Source organism: Lissotriton helveticus, chromosome 6 (assembly GCF_964261635.1).
Source record: "Lissotriton helveticus chromosome 6, aLisHel1.1, whole genome shotgun sequence".
Lineage (NCBI taxonomy): Eukaryota > Metazoa > Chordata > Amphibia > Caudata > Salamandridae > Lissotriton > Lissotriton helveticus.
This window is the reverse complement of record NC_136067.1, coordinates 2,057,855,874-2,057,881,679: the sequence shown is the minus strand read 5'-3', so window position 1 is coordinate 2,057,881,679 and position 25,806 is coordinate 2,057,855,874. Positions and strand designations below refer to the sequence as shown.

The 25,806-nt window shown below is 41.6% G+C and overlaps 1 protein-coding gene across 1 annotated transcript in view; it reads right to left on the bottom strand.

Moving 5' to 3' along the window:
- Nucleotides 1-221: 221 nt before the first annotated feature.
- LOC144763999 (tyrosine-protein kinase FRK-like) overlaps nt 222-25,806 on the bottom strand; it is a 276,862-nt gene continuing 251,277 nt past the window's right edge. The window contains exons 7-10 of the mRNA XM_078650119.1: nt 21,894-22,047; nt 16,184-16,315; nt 3,066-5,755; nt 222-2,606 (exon numbers count right to left, since the gene is read on the bottom strand). Of these exons, the coding sequence (XP_078506245.1) occupies nt 5,556-5,755; nt 16,184-16,315; nt 21,894-22,047 (486 nt within the window). The 3' untranslated portion in view covers nt 222-2,606; nt 3,066-5,555. The remainder of the gene's footprint in view (nt 2,607-3,065; nt 5,756-16,183; nt 16,316-21,893; nt 22,048-25,806) is intronic.

Below are 25,806 nucleotides of genomic sequence, written 5' to 3'. Positions count from 1 at the left end.
TGTAAATGGAACGGAATCTGTTAACTTCAAGGAGACAGGCTGATGATGACAGAGAAGTATAAACCAGAGGCCCTGACACAATAGGGATGGTGGCCATTAAAATAAACAAGCACCCATGGTCTGACACTAGAACTCAACCCACCAGGGGCTGGCATGAGTCTGAGCTCAGCACACTAACATCAACCAGAAACCCTACCAATAAACCCCACAAAACAGGCATGGCATTATTTCACGTTTTTATTGTTTGAAAATGAGGTATTTGTGAATCTTAACAATGTTGAGTTGGTGAAATAGCACGATTGAGTAGCAGAATCACTTACAACAGGAAATGAAAAGTATGACTCAATCAGTAGGTTCAACAGGTAGCATTGGGTATCTGGTGGCTGTGATGCACCTGCGTGCCCCTGGTCCTAGCAGATAGACCACCACAAACCTCTCAGCATCAGTTCCTCGTTCTCAGCTAAGGATAAGCCAAGCAACAACTGCTCAACAATGTCTTTGCTGGTTGCTTGTTCACAACAGTCATGAATAACCCTCTTTAGTTCCTACGTGTGTCCCAAAAGCCACAGGTTTATCTGATTAGAGCCCCAACCTTTACTAATCTGAAGAGAATACAACTGTCATGGCTCTTTTCTTTGGGAAGTTTGTGCATGGACACCGGATCATTGGGTGTCACAATTGTGCCAGGTGACTGAGCTCTCCCCTTGAGCAGTGCATGCATGAAGGGACTGGGAGGAGGACATTGGGGCCAATGAGAAACAGGCACTAGGTGGAAGCAGGACAGGGAAACACATTCACTAGGATAAGTGGACATGCACTGTGGAAGACCACAGGGTGTGGAGAATGGAAGACCCAGAGACATTGGAACTTTTGGACAGGTATCCTGCAGACAAATACCTGTAGGTAGTGGGACAGGGAGAAACAGTGACACAGACTGCAATGATTAACTATAAACTGGACACAGGAACTGGGAAACGGCAAATACAAACCCATGAATGTGTGGTGTGTGTACATATGCACACACACATACATATCTCCTCCCAAGAGACAAAGGCCCTGCAATAAGAGAAAACACTTGGTTTTTGTGGCACAAACACAGATATTGAAACAGAGAAATGATCACCGACACGTGAAATGAGAGACACAGGTACAGGCTTTAGAAAAGACAGACGCACTGTATTACAGACAGTCATACAAAGAATGAAGGCCACACTCCATTAATTGAGCCTACAAATTCCCCTAAGCAAATGCACCCTAAAATCTACCAGCAGCCACACAAGACCATAACAAGTGGAACAATGGTTTGGGTATCTAAAACAAACCGGAAGAAACATGACAGTATCACATTGAAATGTCTTCACTGCAGCGTTCGTCATCCAGACATCGAGAAGGTGAGGTTGTTGGTTGGTACATCAAAAATCACTGATAAAGCTCTACTACCATGTTCCTTTTCACAGCTTTGAGGCGCTGATAGTTACATGTTGAATTAGCAGGCACTGACTCACACATCTTCACTGCCAGGTTCTTTCTATTTCGAGCAAAAGGGTGTTTGAAAGGCCATTGATGCTTCCATTCTGCAGAGTGCCTTGTTTTAGCAAAGGGAATGCCATCAGTCATCATTGGTCGGTATAACATGTATGCAGTGATATCTCGTCACTTCAGCCCCTTCTTGTAATCAACGCTTTGCTCGTCGCAGCATCCTTCTCTCAGCATTGATCCTCACCGCATTGCCCCTTCTTGTAATCAACGCTTTGCTCGTCGCAGCATCCTTCTCTTAACATTGATACTCACTGCATTGCCCCTTCTTGTAATCAACGCTTTGCTCGTCTCAGCATCCTTCGCTCAGCATTGATCCTCACCGCATTGCCCCTTCTTGTAATCAACGCTTTGCTCGTCGCAGCATCCTTCTCTCAGCATTGATCCTCACTGCATTGTCCCTTCTTGTAATCAACGCTTTGCTCGTTGCAGCATCCTTCTCTCAGCATTGATCTTCACCGCATTGCCCCTTCTTGTAATCAATGCTAAGTTCATTGCAGCATCCTTCTCTCAGCATTGATCCTCACTGCATTGCCCCTTCTTGCAATCAACGCTTTGCTCGTCGCAGCATCCTTCTCTCAGCATTGATCCTCACCGCATTGCCCCTTCTTGTAATCAACGCTTTGCTCGTCGCGGCATCCTTCTCCCAGCATTGATCCTCACCGCATTGCCCCTTCTTATAATCAACGCTTTGCTCGTCGCAGCATCCTTCTCTCAACATTGATCCTCACCGCATTGCCCCTTCTTGTAATCAACGCTTTGCTCGTCGCAGCATCCTTCGCTCAGCATTGATCCTCACCGCATTGCCCCTTCTTGTAATCAACGCTTTGCTCGTCGCAGCATCCTTCTCTCAGCATTGATCCTCACCGCATTGTCCCTTCTTGTAATCAATGCTAAGTTCATTGCAGCATCCTTCTCTCAGCATTGATCCTCACCACATTGCCCCTTCTTGTAATCAACGCTTTGCTCATTGCAGCATCCTTCTCTCAGCATTGATCCTCACTGCATTGCCCCTTCTTGTAATCAACGCTTTGCTCGTCGCAGCATCCTTCTCTTAGCATTGATCTTCACTGCATTGCTCCTTCTTGAAATCAATGCTTTGTTCATTGCAGCATCCATCTCTTAGCATTGATCCTCACCGCATTGCCCCTTCTTGTAATCAACGCTTTGCTCGTCGCAGCATCCTTCTCTTAGCATTGATCTTCACTGCATTGCCCCTTCTTGTAATCAATGCTAAGTTCATTGCAGCATCCTTCTCTCAGCATTGATCCTCACCGCATTATCCCTTCTTGTAATCAACGCTTTGCTCATCGCAGCATCCTTCTCTCAGCATTGATCTTCACCGCATTGCCCCTTCTTGTAATCAATGCTAAGTTCATTGCAGCATCCTTCTCTCAGCATTGATCCTCACTGCATTGCCCCTTCTTGTAATCAACGCTTTTCTCGTCGCAGCATCCTTCTCTCAGCATTGATCTTCACTGCATTGCCCTTGTTCGTCGCAGCATCCTTCTCTTAGCATTGATCTTCACCGCATTGCCCCTTCTTGAAATCAATGCTTTGTTCATTGCAACATCCTTCTCTTAGCATTGATCCTCACCGCATTGCCCCTTCTTGAAATCAATGCTTTGTTCATTGCAGCATCCTTCTCTTAGCATTGATCATCACCGCATTGCCCCTTCTTGAAATCAATGCTTTGTTCATTGCAGCATCCTTCTCTTAGCATTGATCTTCACTGCATTGCCCCTTCTTGAAATCAATGCTTTGTTCCTTGCAGCATCCTTCTCTTAGCATTGATCCTCACTACATTGACCCCTCTCATAATCATATCATGGGTAAGTTCTCTGCACCATACTATCGCTTAATGTTGATCTTCACTGCATTGCCCCTTCTTCTATCATCTATAAGTTCACTGCAACATCACCCTCTCAGCATTGAACTTTATTGCAGTGCCCCATCTTGTATCATTGATAAGTTCACTTCAGCATCACCCTCTCAGCATTGAACTTCACTGCATTGCCCCATCTTGTATCATTTATAAGTTCACTGCAACATCACCCTCTCAGCATTGAACTTCACCGCATTGCCCCATCTTGTATCATTGATAAGCTCACTTCAGCATCCTTCTCTTAGCATTGGTCTTCACTGCAGTGACCCTTCTCTTCTTGTAATCATTGATAACTTCACTGCAGCATCCCCTCTCTTAGCTTTGGTCTTCGCTGCCCCTTCTTGTGTCTTCTATAAGTTCACTGCAACATCTCTGATGACTTGAGGATTATTGCTGGGTTATTGGATGCCGACTAAAAAGTATTCACTGAAATGTTTCTTTTGTTAGTGCCAATCATTTAAGGATTATTGGTTGGGATTCTGCAGAGATATCCAATGGTAGTGCAGGAGGGACAGTTATAGCTGCCGAGTCTGAACAGGTCATTCCTTGTCTGACTGCCAGGAGGAAATTGAGGATTTGTTTATAAATCATATACTCACGGATCAGCCAGAAAACAGAATCTGTCTTATAGCGGGTAACCCATTTATTAATGTGGCAGATTGGACGTTTGCTAAGAAGTGCCTTCTCTTGCCATTGGTATCCATGGATAACATGCTACCGTGGATGCACTGTCCTGAACTGGCAGGAAGAGGATGGGTGTTTGCAATGGTATAGAGTCTTTACCCCTAGTCTTTACCCCGTAGGATATTACTATTCAGGTAAGTACCACACAGGAAAGTACCACGCAGGCCATTTTTTTGTACTTTGCCATACAGTACTTTACCGCACCGGTATTCTTTCCTAAATGTCATAAATATTATGGATTTAAAGGCTAAGAGAAGGGTAAGGTTACAAGGTCGTAAGGGTAAGGAAGGGCAGATGTAAAGGGCGGTAAGGGGTTTTAGGGTTCAAGGAGGTAATTCTTTTTAGCGTTCATGGGTGGTAGTGGTAAAAAGAGGTAAGACGATTTAGGGTTCAGGTGCAGGTAAAGTGATTTAAGGTTTTTTGGCAGGTCCTGGGTTGGTAGAAGTAAGAGGTTTTAGAATTCATGAATGGGAAGGGGTAATCGGACGTAAGGGAATTAATGAGAAAGAAGGGGCGTTTGGGGGATAGCCCCCCCACAAACATATCAGATAATCAGACAATACCAATGCATTGCTTTGTTAATGCATGTGTTGTAAGGTCCTGCGTGCTACTACGTGTTGTAAAGGTCAACGAGTTGTGATGTCCACTGGGTAGAGGAATGCGGGGTAAAGTCTGATATTCATTTAAAATGTCAGCTCCATGTTGATGGGATTTCATCTCTCATCATGGGGAGAGAATTGACTAGTGATTCCTTGATCAAATTCTCATGATTCAGCCTTCATTAATGCAGTCGTTCGCTCAATATGGGCAGACAAGGATGGGTGGTTAGTTACCAGTGCTCGATACAGAGGTAGTCGCTATATAACGAAACGATAAAAAAGTTTTTTAAAAATGCTTCAAAAAGGAAGAGAAATCAGACACAGTCTTTTCATATCTTAAATCATGCTATAGGTAGAATTACAACATAGAGATATTTTAAATCAAAAACTTTTATACATTCACAGGTAAATTAAATGCTATTAAAATATATGAGTTAATTATTCTATAAGGCAACCCATTTGTTTCACATGTAACTCCTGCTGCCGTGTGTGATGAAAGGATCACTCAGACTTTCAGAGTTAAGGACAGCATTTGGGGGATGGTTTCATACATCTTATACAAATTTGTTTACACAGTAAATATGCCAAATTAGTGTTTTTCCAAATCGCTGCGGCTTTATCTAATACCACCGTGGTCACTATTTATCAATGTGCTATCCCTTCCTGGAATGTCCCTGTCAGTTGTGGACAGGGATGGCCATCTCATGCTTTCATTGATGTGCTTTCCCTCTAGAGCAGTCTTTGCGGTGGGTTGGACAGGTTTCGCTCTAGTCTCTGGAATGCCGTCCTGCCGCAGAATGCGCCATCTTGAGGGAACCGTTGGCCTCTGGAGGCTGGGTGCTCCAGCATCTTCAATGCACCCTGTCCTCTTCCAGCCCTGGATCTATGAGTCTGGTTAGGTTTTCCTCGAGATCTTTGAAAGACGGCCTCTGCATACGCTCTCGTGTCCAGCACAGCCTCATGATGTCTGCCATCCCTTCAGGACAGTCTTCAGGTGTAGGCAAGGGAGAACCCTGTAGCAAGCCCCGGATGTAGGCTTCATTGTTTATATCTGTAGGACACCAACAAACAGGTAAGATGAGTAGTGAACTAGACATAAGTAGTGAACAGTAGACTTATTCCAATGTCTGCCTTAAAACAATACAAAACATTTGAAATGTTATATTACTAAACCTATTGTCTTTCAAGTTAAAATACATAAACATACATATATACAAACCGAAAATAAATGTTTCTTATTTTTTTCAATAAAAAGAGAAGAAGGGATCATAATGGTACCAGGTAGGGTAGATATCTGCACATTAAGCCGATGAGCAAAACAAAATTAAATATTTAATCGGACTCACCCCCAGCAAAACCCTGGTGGTAGCCGTCTATTGATCCAGAAAATGATGGGGTGAGTTGTTGCAAAATAATTTATGTTACCGACAAAATAGCAGATGCAGCCAATTAGTGGCAAATACTGTTGGGTGATTAATGGCAACACAGATAATTGAGCTGGTTCTATGTAATTTAAAAGAAAAGCAATTTCATGGAATAGCATTGCTGAGAAACCCTTTCACTTAAATTGTTTATTGGACTTTTGCAGGATGAATGCCATTTGCCATTTCATGGATACTAATACAAATAATGTATTTTTTAATCAAAATTGGCTTTTGCATGCTTATTTTTAAGGTGTAATTGCAATGGTTGCAGGTCTTTAAGAAATATTTTAAGCAGAGGTTTTTATTTCAGTGCTTTACTTCAGGGAACATTCCTTCAGATATATATCTTTTACATTGTCAACCAATTACTGCAGATGCTTTTAATTTCCTGACCCCTCACCACCCCAAAACACCATCCATTCTTGACCACATCACAACCCGTAGGCACCAGCCATCCCTACCCCTTTAATACACTTTCTATGCCTAAACCACACCCATCCCTGAACCCCTAAAACCCATCACCATCTCTAAACTCTACCCACCACAGAACCTTGAAAACTCTCACCAGCCCTAAACTCTGCCCATCCATGAGCCCTAAAAAACCCTCAACATCCCGACAGTCCATCCATCCCTGAACCCTAAAACTACTTACTTCACCCATCCCTAACCCCTTAAAAGCCCTCTTTATCCGTAACCATCACCTCTTCTTGAACCCAAAACATCATCACGGCCCCTTAACTTTATAGAGGTTTAAGATAATTTGGGATTTTTCCTTAAATCTATCCATTTATTTTCAATTTATTTGTATTTCCTCAAAAACCTCTTTCCTTAAAATTGGCTTTCCATGATTTGTTTTCCTCCAATGTGATGTATCAGTTTTTTTCCCAATAATTCACATACATAATATAGTGCGAATCACTGCTCAGTAACCAGAGGGGAGTTTAACTTGTGACAGACTAACCAAAGGGGAGATTGACTGCACAGAGCTGATGGGAGCCAAGTACTGAGAGAGTAACCTACAGGGGATAGGTATCAGTAAAAGAGCTTTTGGGGCTTATTTCGGCATAAAACCCCATAGATCTGATTCTAACTGAAATAACTGGAAAACTGAATGGGGCAGACTACAGTCACAACAGTATAATAGTCATCCCACTGGTGGAATAATTGAGGGGGCACCATTATTAACCAAATAACAATTGTGGTGATGACTCCCAGCAAGCATTACAGTGATTCTTTTATGTCAGGAAGTGCCTTTGTGTAGTCATGGGAGCTAGGGTGATGGACCAGACCCTTTGTGCATCTTTAGCTCTGCAGGATGAAACATTGCAGGTTGCCCTTTATCTTTGCAATATGTCATGACTTTTCTGGAAGACCATAAAAAAACATTTGTTTCATGGATGTTCTGGACGAATCATTTGTTTTATAGTAAACAATACTCCATAAAAATGGAAATAGCATTGACAATGGGAAACACTACAATCTTACTTCATTTTTAGGCCTGGGGAGTCCGAGCTGGGCTGGTAGTGTTGTGCAACAGAGGAAACCCAAATGTTGTGTGTGTTAAATTGGATATTGCCTCATTCTGTTTTGATATCATTCTTATTGTAGTTCCTGTTATATATCTATTGTTTGTAGGAAAAAGAGTAACTGGATAATGCAGTAAAAAAAAAGAAAAGGCCACAAAATAGATATGCATGCTGTAAGCAGCATGGCCCGCTTGTATTTGAAAGGCTGTGTCTCTGGTATGCAGCACACAGCATCACACACCCACAGCTGCTGCAATGGGAGGTTCTGCAGCACTCTGCAGTCCTCAACCCAGAACAGTGACCAATGACCACCTCCTGGCTGCCTTTATCAGCACACACAGACACGTGTCAAGGACAGTGGTAAGAGACAACACATTTGTGCATAATACCTGTTATCCGTAGAACTGTAGACTCTACCAACTCAACCAGAACTTCAAACTACAGCTCTTCAAACCCCATCAGACCTGCAGACCCACCATGTGGACCAGCACCACCTAAAACACCAACAAACGTTTAGACCTACTAACTCCACCGGAGACGTATGATTTGCACCTCCAGAACTGCAGTCACTCCCTCCTCCAACACAAGCATGCAAGTCAAAAAGCAGTGTAGCTGTGGACTTTACCACCACAACTAATTCACCACCTCACCCAGCGTTAAGGTTATGTACTCTACCACATGACACAGCAACTGATAGGCGCACCCCAACTCCTCAAACAACAGCAAAACTATGGACTCACCATCCCAAACATGCACCATTTGAACCACGTTGTAAACTACTGCCTCAAACAGCAGCAGAAGCCTGGACTGAAGCAGATGGACCACAATTAGGACCCCCAGAAAGATTCCCAATGGTTCTAAGCAGTTCAGGAACCACCACCCTCCATGTCTTTTTACTTATTAAAATGGACCAGCCATCCCAGCTGCACCAAAACAGTACACTGTAGCATCTTTATCTGGACCAGAAACAATGTATCGTGTTAACTTAACCAGCGCCCACATTGTATAGCTGACCACCACAGACCAGTGGTACATACTGTATTCTCAACTACACGTAAAATAGACTTTACCAAGGCATCCACTGAAACTGTCTTTACTGGTAACTACTGCACCTCAGCCAGCACAGGACAGCTTGGCCCTTCCACGTCAACCATTACGAGAATCCTGGCCTCTACCACTTTGATTTGCACCAAAACAGTATACTATAACACGCCAGCCATCACCATAGCCTTTGATTTTTACAGCCAAAAACACCAGCAGAATGCCAGAACTACTATTAAAACAACCATTGTAAACCAGACTAGAACATTAGTACAACTGTACATCACAGCATGCTATGCAACATAAAATGATGGTAAACCCTAAAGCTCTGACTACCCTCTTGTATGCTATTGGTCCTAACAAAATAGTCTAACACACATCTGCCCTGATAAATCCTGAAAGAAAACTGTTGCACTATCCAACACTACCTATCTGTACTTCCACTAAACATTCTCTGTCCATGTTGCTCCTTGCTCTCACTGTCCAGTCCAAGGCGCTATTAGCTGCAGTCGTGCAATGTAGCCTTCAGATAAACCAAACGCAAGATGAGCCTGAACAAGCAACACCGAGCCCACAGAGTACAAGTCCCACTTGTAGCGCACCAGACCATTTGTCACCACAAGACTGCTGCAGGTCAGGGTATAACAGGGCATTTCCCTTAGTACCAAAGGATTTAGTTCGCTTTTTTGCTGAGGTGTGATGGTATCTCTTTATCCCACACAACTTATGGTAATCACCGTAAGGAGCCACAGTCACATAGGGAATCCAGATCAGTAAAGCCTGACTGAATATCAGTTGTGGCTGCTGCTAATTTGCAGTAATAAAACGTACCTGCTCCTGCGGCTGCCTCACGCTCTCGTGCTCCTCTGTTCTCCTGCTGCTCCTGGCAGTCCCTGGAACAGACTCCCCATCCAATCCAGATGCTGCTCTCATACGATGAGAGCAGCACCAAGATTTGATGAGATGGATGCACAGGGAGCCTGCCAAACAGGCATGCACACTTAGAAGTTCACATAGCACTCCATTCCTCCTCTCTACCATGTCCCGGCCTCTCCCTACACACGCTGGCTCAGCCATCAGCTGAAAAACAAAACAATAGTAAAATATTGTTTTCTTTTTCAGCTGCTGGATCTGAATCAGTGGGGCGACGCTCCGCCACCATTGCAAAATATCTTGCCTAGCTATATTAATTTAAAAGGCATTTTTGAGACATCTTTCCTGAGCTGATCGTTAGTACTGAACCAGTCACAAAAAAGGATAGAGATTAGAGAGCAAGGATAACAACCAATTAATTAGATTAAAGAGAGTAGATTAAATAGTTTCTTCTGAGATCCAATTGGCAAAAAAGCTTGAAGGTAAAAGGAAAATCTCTGACTCATGGCGGCCTTGGACAAAAGTTTACAAACACCTTTGACCAATAGCCTCTACCCCAGTACCTGAATAGGATAAAATAGAAACAGGACCAATGCAACTTCTAATTTGTAACCATCCCTATAAACCTAAGCAGCTTCCCTTGCCTTCCTATCCCACAATTGCACTTTCTCCTAACAACCCTCCGTGAGGGAATATATTGCACGTTTGGGGAGCTCGCGTGGCGCTGCCTAAGTTGGCTGCCCAGATAAGGAGCTCCGTAGGGGACCATGCGCAGCACCGCCTAAGATGGCCACCTAGATACGGAGCTCCATGCCGCGTCAGGACAGCCTCTTGGATTTATGCAGTCCGCCACGATCCTGACACAACGGAAATGGGCATTTAACTGTAGCAGATTCTCTCCTGCTTGGAAGGCCAGCTTCTTGCTTCTGGTTCTTGCGTCCTTTGCTGTTTGACTGTCACCTGGGCTCCTCAACTGTACTCCGCCTGCCATTTTGATTTCTTCCTTCGCTAAATGTGGCTCCACAGTGCAAGTGCTTGGCTCTGAATGAGGTATTGATTTTTTCACCTTACTGGGTAGGCCCATGTCTTCCTCTCAAGGTCTAATTGGACTTTCAGGCCTCTCCCGTGCTTATATCATCATTTCATTGGCTGGCTATTTTTCTTCACCAGGAAGAGTGATTTAAGGGGGACTCTGCCTGTTTACTTGCGATTACCTAGTTGTCAGTGTTATTTTTCTTGTGCTTTTATTTAAATTCCCTTATGGGCAGAAGAAACAGTTTATTGCACTCAAGTAAGAGTCGCATCACTAGTCTGCCTATTTCTGAGTCTTCGTCTACTGTGCACTCCATGGATTGTATACACTCCACTGACATTATGGCTCAACCCACCTCCTCTTGGTCTGTGGCTCTGTCCTTGTCATCGTCCAAGATGCAAGCAGCATCTTCTGCTATTGTACGGCTTAAACACGACCAACCTTCTCCACCTAAACCTCTTTCTCCTATATCTTTAGACACTGTTCTAGAGGAAATGCATGCTTTACGACAGTATTTTGAGGACACTAACACTTGCTTGCAAGTCCTGGACAATAAATGGTCATCCACAGAGTCTTGTTTGTCCTTGGTGGAGCAGCCAGATAGTGACATCCAGGATACATCTATAAAAATTGTGGCTCTGGAGAAGGATATTTTACTGCTTGAAAAGTCAGCGGAAGATCTTGAAATTAGGAACAGATGCAACAAACTTTGTCTGTATGGTCTTCCAGACTGTTTTGAAGGGAATGATCCAGTTGCTTTTTTCACCTCTTTTTTTCCAAAGCTTATGGACCTTCCTGCATCTACTAATTTAAATATCCAGTGAGCCCCCAGATTGGAACCTCTCCTGTCTTCGACATCGGCTCCATCAAAACCTTGTGGGGTGATCCTTCTCTTTTTGAAATTCAGTGACCTTCTGCAAGTGTTAAATGCAGCCAAGAATAAAAAGCATCATGTTTGGTCTGGTGCAAAATGATTCATCTTCAAAAATGTTTCCACGGCAACGGCTAAATGACGGAAAGACTTACTTGAGCTAAGACCTGCACTGTGTGCCTTAGGTGCACGGTGCAGCCTACTTCATCCATGTTTCTTTAAAGTTACCTTTCAAAATAACATTTCTATGTGTGATGATCCTGCGGATCTCACGAAATTCATTCATTCTCACTCCAAGGCATTGATGGAGATTCCTGGTCCTTCCTCTTTAACTTGACTTTTATGCAATTGTTTGATGTGCCTGTTTACTCATGTTTACTTCCTTTACAGGTTTTACTTTGATGCTTGTTCTCTCACTTGTTTGACTTTATTTTTATTCTTCAATTCCTTTGCAGATTATTTGAATTCCTTGTTGCCCGTTTCCCTATTCGTAATGCTTGGCAACCCGATGTGATACCTCCTCCCTTGTTCGTTGTGCCATCTTCATCTGTTTGTCGCCACTCCTTGTCTTTTTTCTTGTTTTCCCTTAGACACTTATTTACAGTCATCAGTTTGACATGTTCTGTCCCTTCTTGCTGTGTCTCTTGTTCCTTCTTTCCTTTCCCAAGTCTATTCTCCCCTCTTTTCTCCTTGTTTTGTATATACTATTATATACTATTTTACAACTTTTTCTTTTTTTTATAAGACGGGTAGAGTGGGAAGTACGTTTCAGGAAGTCATATAAGGTCTAACTCCTAAAAACGGTTGGGACCCTGTCCATTGTAAGAATTATCATCCCATCTCTTTGTTGAATGTGGATTATAAGATTTTTGCCAAAGTGCTTGCTTTGCAACTTGAAACTCTTTTATCTCATCTCATTGGTAAAGAACAATGTGGATTTGTTAAGTATAGATTAACTTCAGGAAATTGTCAGTTATTCTTTAATGTCTGAAATAAAGAGCCTTATCTGTCTTATTCTCTAGCTACTGTTTCCATTGATGTAGAAAAATCATTTGACGGAGTTGACTGGTATTTTTTGCTTAAATCTCTTACCTGGCATGGGTTTGGACACTCTTTAATCTCTCTTATTTCTCTACTTTATGCAGCTCTCATGCCTCTGTCTTAGTTAACAGACATACTTCCCAATATTTTCCACTATAGTGTGGGGTTGATATGGGGTGCTTTTATCACCTCTTTTATTTATTCCAGCTCTAGAACCCTTTTCATTCTATTTCCATAAAAATAAATCTATTTCTGGCTTTCAGTACGGTGATCGGCATCTAAAGTTGACCGCCTATGCCGATGATATCCTGCTTTCCAACCCGGATGTTTCTATCCCCCCTTTATTGCAGGAAATTTCTGACTTCTCTATACTTTCAGGTTACAAAATCAATTCAGATAAAACAGAAATCCTCCCTATTACCAAATTATGTGTCAAACAAAGGTTTTGACATGATTGGTTTGATTTTGAATAGTTCTAGAATTAAATATCTAGGTAGTTGGTTTACTAACTCTATTTCAGACACAATTACAATCAATATGAAGGGAGGAATCAATAGAGTTGAAAAACGTCTATTTCTTGGAATCTGCAATTTCTCTCATGGTTTGGACGTCTTGATTCCATTAAAATGATGATTATTCCCATTTTGTTGTATAGTTTTTCTATTTTTCCACTTCATATTCCATCTATTTATTTTAAAAACATAGATTTGCTACTTTCCAAATTTCTTTGGAATATTAAAAAAACCTATGGGCATATTACCAACAACTAGCGATAATTATCGCTATGTTGGTTTAGCGGCGATATTTTTATCGCCGAGCTGCGGCGATTTTTATCGCTTAGGAGCCTTGATATTATCAAGGTTTATCTCCTAAGCGATAAAAATTGGCCGAAATGCATGAATATCGCTGAAAAGTCAGCGATATTCATGCATTGCCGAGCTAATGCTCTTAGCCATGTTATCCACCTACCATTGGATAACATGGCTAAGAACTGCTCAGGGGCAGGTGTTAGCTTTTGGAGATATTCGCGCTTAGCGCGAATATCTCCAAAAGTTGGTAATAGGAGATAGCGATGTTAGCGACTGTTTCCAGTCGCTAACATCTTGGCACGCCCACTTTGCATGTCATCAGTGATAAATATCACCGACATGCAAAGCAGGGCCCAAGATGGTCGCTATCTCCTACTAGCTGTCGCTAACTGGTGTTAGCGACAGCTAGGTAATAGGGAGATAATTTTATCTCCACTTTCTTGGCTTTTAAAGCCAAAAAAGCGGAGATAAACCCCCTTGATAATATGCCCCCTAGACTCTCCCTAGCACATCTTAGGAAATCTAAATCTAATGAAGGAGTTCACTTTCCTGACTTCCGAATTTACCATAAAGCCTTTTGTTTTCGGCAGGCTTCTAAACAGTTCCTTTCCAACACCTCCCCCTTTTTACCTTTATGGTGTATTATTGACAGTCTTTATTTATACCATTTGCTGTGAAAGAAGTTCTTGCTTTTTCCTCAAAGACTGCTGTTACCACTCTCCTGTTATTTAAACATATATGCTCTTTGCTGCGACCCTAGTATCAACCTAAAGTCTTTTCTAGAGATGACTTTCTCCAATCTCCCCTATGGTACAATCATCTTATTATTACTAATAATAGACTTGATTTGTTTAATGGTATGACTACTTTTTCTTTCCCTCAATTTCAGGCTACTTTTTGTTTTCCTCACGACGGATGATTCCCTTCTCAAGATGCTTACTCTCCTCCCAAAAGCTGCTTTGATTTATAAAAATGTCATCTCCTAATCCTGAGCGTTTTAAAACTAAATTGGAACTTTCTTGGGAGGCCGATTTATTTTATTTTATTTTTTACTTTTTTTTTTTATTGGGTTTTGTACAAAAAAAAAAACCAATACAACACATAAGACAACACCCCCCCCCCTCCGATGGGGCAGATTAAATGTGAAACAAAAAGAATTTCAAAAGCATATATATATAATAAAAGAAAAGTAAATAGATGCATTAACACATGGTTATTCAAAGACAAATAAACATTGGGTTAGATAGGTACACATTTCAACTAGATGATTGTAGCCAAAGTATTGTTATATAAGTCACTCGGATTCAGACCATTCTATTAAGGGTGACCACATTTTTAAGCCTTTTATTCTACGTTTCCTACCTTTAGTTTTACATATTGCCATTTCTAGATTAAAAATTGCTAACAGTCTTGAAAACCACTGTTGGTATGAGGGGCCAATAGGATCTAACCAAGCTGATGCTATACAAATTCTTAATACGGCCATCGAAATAAAAATCAATTCATGACCGATATTCTTATTAGTGCAATTTGTTACGCCCAGGACAACTGTTTGATCAGATAGAGTAATCACGGTTTTAAGGATCAATGAAAGGAAATGGCAGATTTGGAAGGTGTTTGGAGCATCGGTCTCTGGGACAGGATTTGGGCGAGATCATTAAAAATCTCTTGATCTGCATCCACTGCACAAACTCTGTTCTTTTTATATGATAGATTATATCACACAACGGTTTCCATTGCCACTTTTTCATGCACAAAAACTCGTTGTATTGGTCTTGTGGCCATCCTTTTGCAGATTTGTTGCATCTTCTTTTAATTTGCCCTCCTCTCAACCTCCTTTCGGGAAACTGTTTGGTCCCATATTTCACTCATTTTCAATTTACACTGTCCCTTGTCCGACGTATTCCTTTTTCTCTGTAGTTTATCTGATACTTTGGGAATAATTTCTAGCAAATACGGTTTATTCGACCTAATGTGTGCTTTAGCCTTCCAACAAATTACACTAAATTGAAAATGTTCCTCTAAAATTTCAATCAAGGCTTGGTGGAACAATGTTTGCCATTATCATAGATTATATGTGGCATTTGCTTCTTCATGTTAACAGTATGTTAACAGTACGTAAACAGAGATTTATTTTGGCTGCCCTTAACAACTTATTTGAATAAGGTTGAAAAAACGACAGGAGCTCGTAATCGCCGCAAACATTTTAAATCTCCATGAATTGTTCTGTCTCTGCTCTCTTCTTTATCAGTTTTTGCCACTAACTTAGTTTTCTAGGTTTTTCAACCATTTAAGTAATTTTATATTATTATGCAATGTCATTTGATCCACAGTTGTATGACGTATATTGAATTTTCTTTTTCTTTTTATCCGTTCCATAATTCTGTTAAAATTGTAAACAGGTTTGTTTTCTGCTGCATTTTAACTATTCTTACCAATTTCTATTTCATGTTATGATTGTTTTTTATTCCTTCCGGTCTTTATTGTTAACAAAGCTTATTAAACATACACCTACACATTCCCCATCCCAGTTCTTAAAAAGATTAAAACACCTCTTTTTTCCTTTTTGTTCGTTGCAAAATCCCCAAAGGGTAGTCCACTTAGTAATTCATGTTAAAATTGATACCTTTACCAACCGATATTGCAAACAAGTGGCCCTCAAACTGTATAAAGTTCAATCTCGCCCCTTCGAAAAAACAAATTTTTCTTAAGAAATTAACATACACCCTTACCAACAAATGGAGTAGGTTCCAAAAGCTTACATCATGCATTCTAGTAGTTATCTTCTTTGCATTGTGTCTGCTTCCAAAGAGAATGGAGCAGCTCGTGTCATGGGATCAAGTGCAGACCAGGCAGCTTACCTGGGAAGGGCATCTCCCCGTAGGTCATGATTTCCACCAACAGGACGCCGAAGGACCACACATCAGATTTGCTTGAGTATCTCTGGCTCTCAAAGACCTCTGGCGCCATCCACTTGATGGGCAGTTTCATTTCTGTGCAGAGAGAGACCTGTCAGTGGTGTTGTAATTTCGGAGCAATTAGGTTAAGCATTAGCAGAAGACATCCTGTATTTAGAGACTATCTTGTCCGTTTTGTGGAATCCATTTTGTATTTCTGTCAGCCATTTTGTTTGCCATGTGCTATCATGTGCTCGCCATGTGCTCTGTCCTACCTTCCTGTTAACTGCTCCTGAAATCTGCCTAAAGACGAGATATATTTAGCCTCTCCTGTTTCGCACATGCTCAGTTGAGCTTGCAGCTGTCCCCAACTTGTAACTGTCAGGATGTGACCACCGGAACTAGTAACTGTTCAGCTCCTCCCACTTGTTGACTGTGCATTCTCTGTATGACCTTATATGTACCTAAAACCAGCATTTGTACTTGTACCACCTTCATTTGAGCCCCTGTGTGGGTATAAAATGACCATTAAGGGTGCTACTTCATACATTACCGAAGGGTGCTGCGTGAATTTAGTTCCACCTCATGAGGTTTAATAAATCTTGTACTTTATATTCCAGTTTCTGTGCCAACTTCTTCCTGTTGGTCTGAGGACTCTATGCAGAGAAGGGAGAACCCCTAGCACTGGTAGGCCTTGCTGAGACTCACCACCACAGTGGGAAGCTTGATAGGATCACAGAGCAGGACCACAACATGGAATAAAGTACTCAAGGCAGTTTGATCAGAATGAATTTGCTACATAGATTCTGTAATATTTTGTGCAGGTAATTATGAAAACAGAGGAAGAAAACCCAGAGCAACAGTAAGAGGAGAATGAAGGCTTGCTAGATGGAGCCTACTTTCAGAAGGAGGGGTCTTCTAAATTGCCCAAGATTATTTAATAACCAGTTAGTAACTTGTGCCGGAAGACAGCAGGGCGAAAAGAGATCCCCGGGGCCATGCATTGTAATCCTTTAATGTCTCTTGGTTTGAGACATCACAAGGGAGAACGCACAAAATTATACCTTAGAGTACATTCATTTGTAAAAATATTTCTGCATTTTCGGCAGGAGCCAATAGCTAGCAGGAGTTCCTTGCCTAGCCTATGGGAAACGGAGCAGCTCCTCTGTGTCGCAGCCCATGTGAAGCATCCATACTACAGGATCAAGATGCCAAACTTTTGCTTTTGTTGAAAAGAGTTCAGCGAATAAGGTACAACTTTGAGTAACATCTCCCAATGTCAGCCGGCTTCTAATAAATATTCCACCAACTTTGTAGAAAGATATGATCAGAGCAGGATAACGGAAGGCAAATTTATCAAAATCTGTGGATTACTGCAATCTTCTACACCCGAAGTCTGAACTTCTCACATACCAACTAGTATTGTATTAATATTAACTTGATCATTACCTCCATATGGTTTTTCATTGACATTAATCTATTTGGTTTAATATAAATACACTGCCTTTCCTTGTTTTAAGTAAATGTAAGGCCCAGCCAGAAACATAAGCGTTGAAGAGTTGACATGTACAGAAGTTGAATGTCGGATTCCTGAAGTGGTCATGCCACGATCTGAACTTCTGCTTCTTCGCATAACATAATCTTTTACTCCTTGTTTCATAATATCTATCATGATAACAACTTAAACTTAGATGAAGATTTTTTCCAATTGCATGTGTTTGGTATCTGCTCGTCCATAGCTAGACAGTTAGTGAAACGCCTTCCGCACAGTGGGATATATCTCTGATGGCACCATACCTCAAGTGGACCAATTGCTGCACTTGGCATTCTACCTAAACCCTTTTGGACATCTCTAATTTAACAGTGACTGCTTGGGTTTGGCCAAAGACATACACAGATTCCAATACTAACTGACCCCAAACTATTCATGGAGTCTTACAGAACTGTAAGGAGACCCTTCTCATAGAAAGTGTGAATAACATGTGCAATTGTCTTTGAGAGAATGATTTTAAATGAAATCAAATAGGTCTGTGAAAATATTTACACAAGCGTTAAATATATTTAAATTCCATCAGGTTTTACTCAAAACCACTGTAGCTTCCTGTGCAATTTTTGTGCTTTTTTTTATAAGCATAAGTCTTAGAATTATTTAGGTAGCAACAGTAATGTATATTATATACACACCTCATAGTCTAAACTGTCAGTAACAGGTTCCTGGAGAGTACTGGTGAAAAATATTAATATCACATTGTATTACTGAAAATCACACCTAGGGGCAGATTCACTAACATTTTGTGCCGGGTTTGTCACAAAAGTGCCACAAACCAGAGCAAAAATGTAATTTGTGATTTATTTTGTAGCGCAAAACTTTATTTGCTGTGGAAAGCGGCCCTAAAGATTCACAAAGTAGAGCTGCTTTGATTTGTTTTCCTCGGGGAACGTACCGTCATAGGTAGTACATGGGCTTTCCCATGCAACCACCTGCGGGTTTTGACTCAAAGCCCTTTCTACTAAAATTTGTAGATAGGATTCTGCACCAAAAAATATCACCTATTGAAGGCTTGCAGTAAAAATGAGAAATGTTTCAATTTCTCCAAACCTTATTGAATTTGCATGTGTGCTACACTGTACTGCACACATCCAAAGTGGAAAAAGTGTCAAGGTTTGTCTAGATAAAGTATTTTGTACAGGAAAGGGTATCATTCCAGTACTAAACCTGCCGTAGACATGATGCAGACACCTTTGCACTGTGGTGCAAAAGTGTGTGTGTGTGTGTGTGTGTGCGTGTGTGCGTGTGCACGTGTGTGTGTGTGTGTGTGTGGTGCTAGGCAGCCTGATTGTGCACCAGGAGGAGAGCAGGCGTAGCATATATCCCTTTTGGAGGGGTCTTCTCTGTCAGTTCAGGATGATTGCTCCCTTGAGGAGCAGGGTCAGTACTGATTTGAAGAGGGTGGGGCTTTGCCTGTGGTAGCACTTAAGGTGAAAAACAATGGTTTGGAATGCTACCCTGAGGTATCATGTGAGTATATCTACATGTGTAAATTTACTCTTACACTTTTGAGTAGCTTTACTACTCAGGCTATTCACCATTTACAAGTGTAAAGTTACTCAAAAGTGTGGACCTACATGTCCCCACGCCCTGAGTTCTGGGTGTGGAGCCTAATTTACAAGTGAAAAGTTGAGACTTGTAATTCTTCATATGTAGGGGGAGAGATCTCCCTTTGGTAAAGTATAGGGAAAAGCTTAAAAGATGATTTAAGTTTTTTTTAAATGTGAAATTTTTTTTGGGGGGGGAAATATTGATGCTAATTATTTTTTATATATTTATTGTAAACATAGAACAATATAAAAAGCATCCTTAACTTTTTTTTGCAACATTAAACATTTTTACAATATTACATTAATATACGTTTTGTTCTGAAGTTTATATCAAATAATGGCACATTTTTAAAATTATTAATATAATTTAAAATAAAAAACAAGATTTTATTTAAAGGTAATATTTAACACATTAAATCAAATGTATTTATACTTACAAATATTTCAAATAAATGTAATTCATATAACATTATTTCCAATGGGGTTTTTATTTAAAGTCCCTGCCTCCATTATTTTTATGTGGAAAGGTGTGCAGTACCTGTGAGTGGACATGTGTTGTGCTCTGAGCTGGCGTACATTTACAACTATTTGGGGATTTTTTTTCAGGCTGCAGTAACTATAGAAGTGTAGTTTGTGGGTGGTTGTATGTTTCTTCCTCAACCCCGCACTAACTCTCCCTTAACTCGTACTCACTCCTCGTTCAACCGTTTCTCTTTAGTAGTAAGTATTCCCCATTTTCCAGGTATTTCCCTCCGTCCCTCCCACATTTGCTACTAAAGCACATACTTGCCTGTATGAAGATCTCCACAGTCGGGGTACAGATCTCCACACATAATCCATAGGTGAGGAGGAGTTCTATTGCAGCTCTACTACATGTCCAAGGAACAATGAAAATGGGAGTCACCAAAGCGGTTAAGGACATCTCATGTCTTTGGTACTTGGGAAGCCCTATATGTTTGCAGACAACTTCATAGCCACCAAGAAAAAGGAAGCTCTGGGCCAAAATCCAATTGCACAGGCAACAAATAAGAGGACCATGGGAGGAGAGTGGACTATATTTGGAGTATACTAAGTTCTCTTGCACTGCTGCCTGGTAATTGCTACTTCTGAGAACCTACTTCTTTTCCACTCTGGTCAGTTTGGCTGCTCTTCTGTGTGGATCCTTTGTTGGTCTCCTTTCAGAGGAGTTCTGTTTGGGCAACTAACCTATCCTGCTGGTCTCGGGTCATTGTTTACCCGGAGCAGCACCTGGACTTCGCTCAAACTTTTCTTGAAAACCAGCACCTCACATGTCAACGCTCCTCCACGCTTGGACCCAACCGCACAGCAAACAGCACCGGAGTCCTAGTCCTGGAATGCATACCTCTCTATGCCTGGCCTCCGGAGTGTCACTCTCTAGTTGTCCAAAGCAATTCAATGAGCTGGTTGCCAGAGCCCAGTACTAATTCAAAGGGCCGTCGAGTTCGACAGAGACTGGGCCAGCACACAGAACAAGCGGCCTCCCAAGCACGCTCTATAGACTTTTGGCACAATCAGAAGCTGAAGTTTGGTTGAACGCAATGTATGTTAATCAGGGTACAGGTTATTTTCTTAACAGGAGAGATGTTATTCAGAGATTATTAATGGAATAACACAAAACAGTGGCTCACTGTGGACTTATTCAAGTACTGCTGCCAAGATTATGGATGTGTGACACTCCCACTCCCAGCCAATACTTGTATGCTTGATGCAAACACCTATTATTGAAACATTTATTCAGTAAACAACACCAGAGTGCTAAATAAATAAGGACTGATCACACAGTGCAGCAATCATGAAGAAGCAACGCGTGTGTACAGGTGAACAACTGATTCATGACGCAAGAAAATACAGAAGAGAACAGGGTCAGTGGCATGAGTCAACGTTGTTTCGATCGCTCATGTAAGTTAAAGATCATCATCAGGATTTACATTTATTTTAAAACATTCATATTAAAGGGCCAGATGATCCCAAGGAAGGAAAACCTTTGAGAAGGCCAGGCATGTCATAGGAAAGATATCAAGACGGAAGGTCCTTACAAAAGCATTATGAAGAGGTCTTTGCGGAAGAACAGATCCAGACTTCTATGTATGCATGGTGGAAACATTAACTATTGACATGGTAGATTTGGAGGCTTAAAAGTGTCCCTCCAAAGTGCTGATTAGTCACGAAGTGGAGAGAGGCATTAGGACCCTGGAAAAGAATAGATCCATATGGAAAACGTGGGGGTGGGCTTGTGGTGTTGGTTACAGTCCTGGATACAAGGTAAGGTTTTGACTACATCGAAAGGAAGGAGAATGAATGTGGGGAGATCGAAGATTGAACAGAATCAATCCACAGACTGAAACACAGATAGTTCGCAAGACTGAAATACAGATAGTTCACAAGAACAAGACCATATTATTAACGCACCCAAAAAGCCAGGCATCTTCAAAGGACCTGGGGGAAGAGAAGCCACTCAAGACTTGTGCTGGTGTAAGCCATGTTCAACCAACCACTTTAGAAAAAGTGAGGAGGATAGACACCATCATGCACTTACGAACACAGCAAAACGCACCTGCAAAGAGCTGAATCGATTGATTATCCGTGAAGCTTGCAAGGCCAAAATCCCCGATCTTGCAGGACAGCGTCTCGGTCAAGAGGATGTTTTCGGAGCGCAGGTCGCAGTGGATGCAGTGCATGCTTTCCATGTAGTCCATTCCTTGGGCGATCTGAAAGCAACAGAAAACCTGAGGATAAGGATGGGAAGAGCGCTTTTCACTGTCAACAGTGCACCAATGATTCAGCTAACCCTTCAGAATCCACTGTAGGAGTCCAATCTACAGATCAAGGTATGCATGGCCAGGTGGGCAAACATATGTTCCTCGTCCGATCTCTGTCTTTTGAGCTTCGAATAGGCCTGGTTTGGGTGGAGCTCAATCTTGGTCATGTTTTGTGTCGCTCATTCCATCTACAACTACACTACAATGTTCCTTGTTGGAGATAGCTCCCCCGAGCAGACCAGTATTTTTTTCATTTCTACTTCGCAGTAACCTTGGGTGAGGGTTTTCTGTGGTTCCCCCAGTTCTTTGGAGACCGTGCTCCAGCCTGAAGCGTCACACTTCTGGTGCCTATTTAGAGATGACCACTGCTCAGATGGATTTTTTGATTTTTTTCTATTTGACCTCTGACCTGTGAACTGTATATATACGACTGGTCTGTGTGGTGCTGATTCTTGGTCACTTTCTTCTTGGAGCACCTTCTATCCTCATTCCATCAACCCCCACACTGTCCTACTGGCCAGTCAGCAACTCTTTCATCCTAGCCGCACAGTATTTCTTTCATTTCTTTCATTTCTATTTAGGGGCCATTTTGAGTGAGGGCTCTCTTAGTCCTTTGGCAATGTGTGTCACACTTCTGATGCTTATTTAGAGGTGACCACTGCATGTTCATGTGGTCATCCCACTGGCAGTGCACTAAAACCACACCATAGGAAAGCCCATGTGCACTTGATTGCTGACAGCCACCAGGCATGCTGCTCAAAAGACAGGATAGTCCACCTTTTCTACCTTCAATGTGGGTAAGCGTATCATAACAACAATTTGTTATTTCCCTCAAGACCTTCCCAATGTCTTTTCTCCTCATTACACCATTTTGGAGACCACAGTACACAAGGGGGACAACGTGTACCATAATGCATCTCTTTATAAGGTCGCCTCTTTTTGGTCACTGCCACCAAGCCTTGTTCTGCAGCGCCTGATCGGCCATTGAACACCAGACAAAAATCACAGATCTGTGAGAACCTACAACCTTGATTTATGTTGCATGGCTGAAACGTGGTTACATCACACGCCTGATTTTCCACGTGAGGAGCTGGTAACTCCCAATTATTTCCTAATCATCCTAATAATAATGGTGGGGGCAGCCATAATCCATACAAATGGTTTAGCCCTTCAATTCAATTGGAGAATCTATGACCTGCAAGGGTACAATTCGTTCTATCACCCAGAAGGAGAAGTTGTCATAGAGCCGTCTCTACTAAAATATTTCACAGCTGCTCTCTCCCCTACCACTGGTGGGCAAACAGGCTGCCTAGTACAACACACACACATGGACCTGGTGGCTAGCAAAGGCATCATGGCGCATTAAGCAATCGAAGTTGTCCATCACATTGCATCCGGATTCAACGTGATGGCCATCTCGAAAAGGTATAATTGTATAAAATAATAGAAGAAAATAGAACTCCAAGACGGCCTCCATGTTTCACGATATGCCTGGTCTTCATTGTGGGTATGTCTGCCTATAGAAGTGAATTTGAACCTTTGCCTTTGGACTCTCTGATCGCACAATGTAAGTGTAGAGCAAGAATACATTAGTGAATGAAATGTGGCAAGGATATAGAAGCAGTAGCTGGTTGTTCTTTTCTGGCAAAAGGTGCATGTAGGGATTTACAATCATTTTTTGCCCCTAAACTGACAACAAATAAATATATAAATAAAGATATACCAAATCCATTGCCATTGCCTTATTCTCTATGTTGTATGGCCTGTGGTAGATACTTCTTAGCTAGGCTTGATACATTCTCAACTGGCAGTTTTCTTATAGTGTTGAAACAGTCTGGGACATGTGTACAATGAACCGGTGTAGTGTGGGGTAGCTTCATAATTGCTAATTCCGCGCTCCATCAGTTAGAAAATGCAGGTAAGCGGCGTATTTAGAATGATGTGGCCCGCCCCTGTGTTTCCGCTAGCGCTGGCACTAAATTAAGCTGCCTAGTACCAACGCAGGCACCCTTGCACATTAGTGCAAGGGTGACTGCTTTGGGGGGGGGGGGGACGATTGTTTATGTGCAGGAAGTTGTCCCTTTTAGCACGTAAACAATCTTAAATGGCGATTTGTAACTCCTATGTCTGCCGCATTGTGCAGAACACATGGAAGTTGCAAATTGCAATATTTTTAATTATTGTTTATGTGCAGGAAGGGACACCTTTTTGCACATAAACATTAATTCATTCACGGCAATTTGCTGTTACTATGTGTGCTGCACAATGCCATCAAGATGAAATCGCGGACGATACTATGGTGTAGAGGTGTGTTTGATATTATCATAGCAGAATTCAGCTTGCCAAGGAAAGTGACCCATTCTTCTTAGTCTTGTATATACCACAGAAGATATTTTTCTAATTCCTTATCAACTAGACGTGGGCGAGTCACCGAGGCTTCCATGCAGACCCAAGAAGGATGACTGGATTTATGAAGTAGGGTGCATGGTACTTAAAAGTAGGACTTGTAAAATGTTAATGGTAAACTCGTCCTTACAGTGAAAATGCCCCCACAGCTTCACTGTACCAGGTTTGGCTGTTGATAGGAAAACAGTATGGAACTCTATCATGACCTACTAAATAATAGTCCTATAATTTGGGATTGGGACAAGCTAGAAAAATAACTAAACAACTATTTTTCATAGTTGTTAAAAATCCAACGTGATGGTGCAGTTGGATTGGTTCGAAATATTATGGAAAGGTAACTTTTAAAAAGCTACTGTTGCTCTGCCTGAAGCGCCTGGAAGCTAAATCTGCGGTTTGTTCTCCCACTTTGGCCAGCCAGATTTTAGCATTTAAATTGGAGTGAATAAGGTGCAAACTTGTTTCCAGGAGCAAACCAATAGACTGACCTGAATGGGCTGAGTTGACCCCTCTTGGACTGAAAGAATATGCAGGTGTCATGTCCCGCTTGAATGTCACATCTTGCTTGACAGGTCTGCTGGAGCTTTTCATATCACACTTGGGTTGCACTTTAAAGAGGTCTCCCCTGTCACAGTCAAATGTTAGCCCACACCTATGCAGGGTCCTTCTATTGTCTTTCCAGTCTGTTAGGCCCCAATCACAGTGGTTATTTTTTGGCATTACAGTGCCACAGCCTGTTTGACAGGTCTGCTAGGTTAATATATAACTTGTGGTGCTGTAACAGATTTCAGAGTAGGGGCGCTGCGATCAAAGTTACGTCACCCAAGTCATAGGGACTGTGAAAAATCCCACAAAGAACAAGTGCATAAATTAATCATGCCCGTTCAACAGGAGAGTGGTAAGCGTATGATATGTACCCTGTGGTGCATTCTGGAGCACACTGCTACAAATATATTAAGTAGCATTTGGTAGTGCACTGTTTTTTTACAGACAGCAAATTGTTCATTGAAATGGCCACCAAATTAGCACAGGCATGCAGTTTTACTGCTAAAACTATATTGTGCACTAACGACAATATGTGGAAATCAGATTTCAGTAAATAATTATTATTTGCCCATCACTCAACAAAGTATCATGATGGTTTTGTTCTCATTAAAATGTGTGTTTCTATCACAATTCAGAACTACAAAAAAGTGTTTCATATGTGCTTTCTAAACTACTGATATATTTCAAAATATTTGTTCAGTCCATTTACAGGTTTTTAAATGTTGTTGTGTTGAAACAAATCACATCCTACAGCCTCCA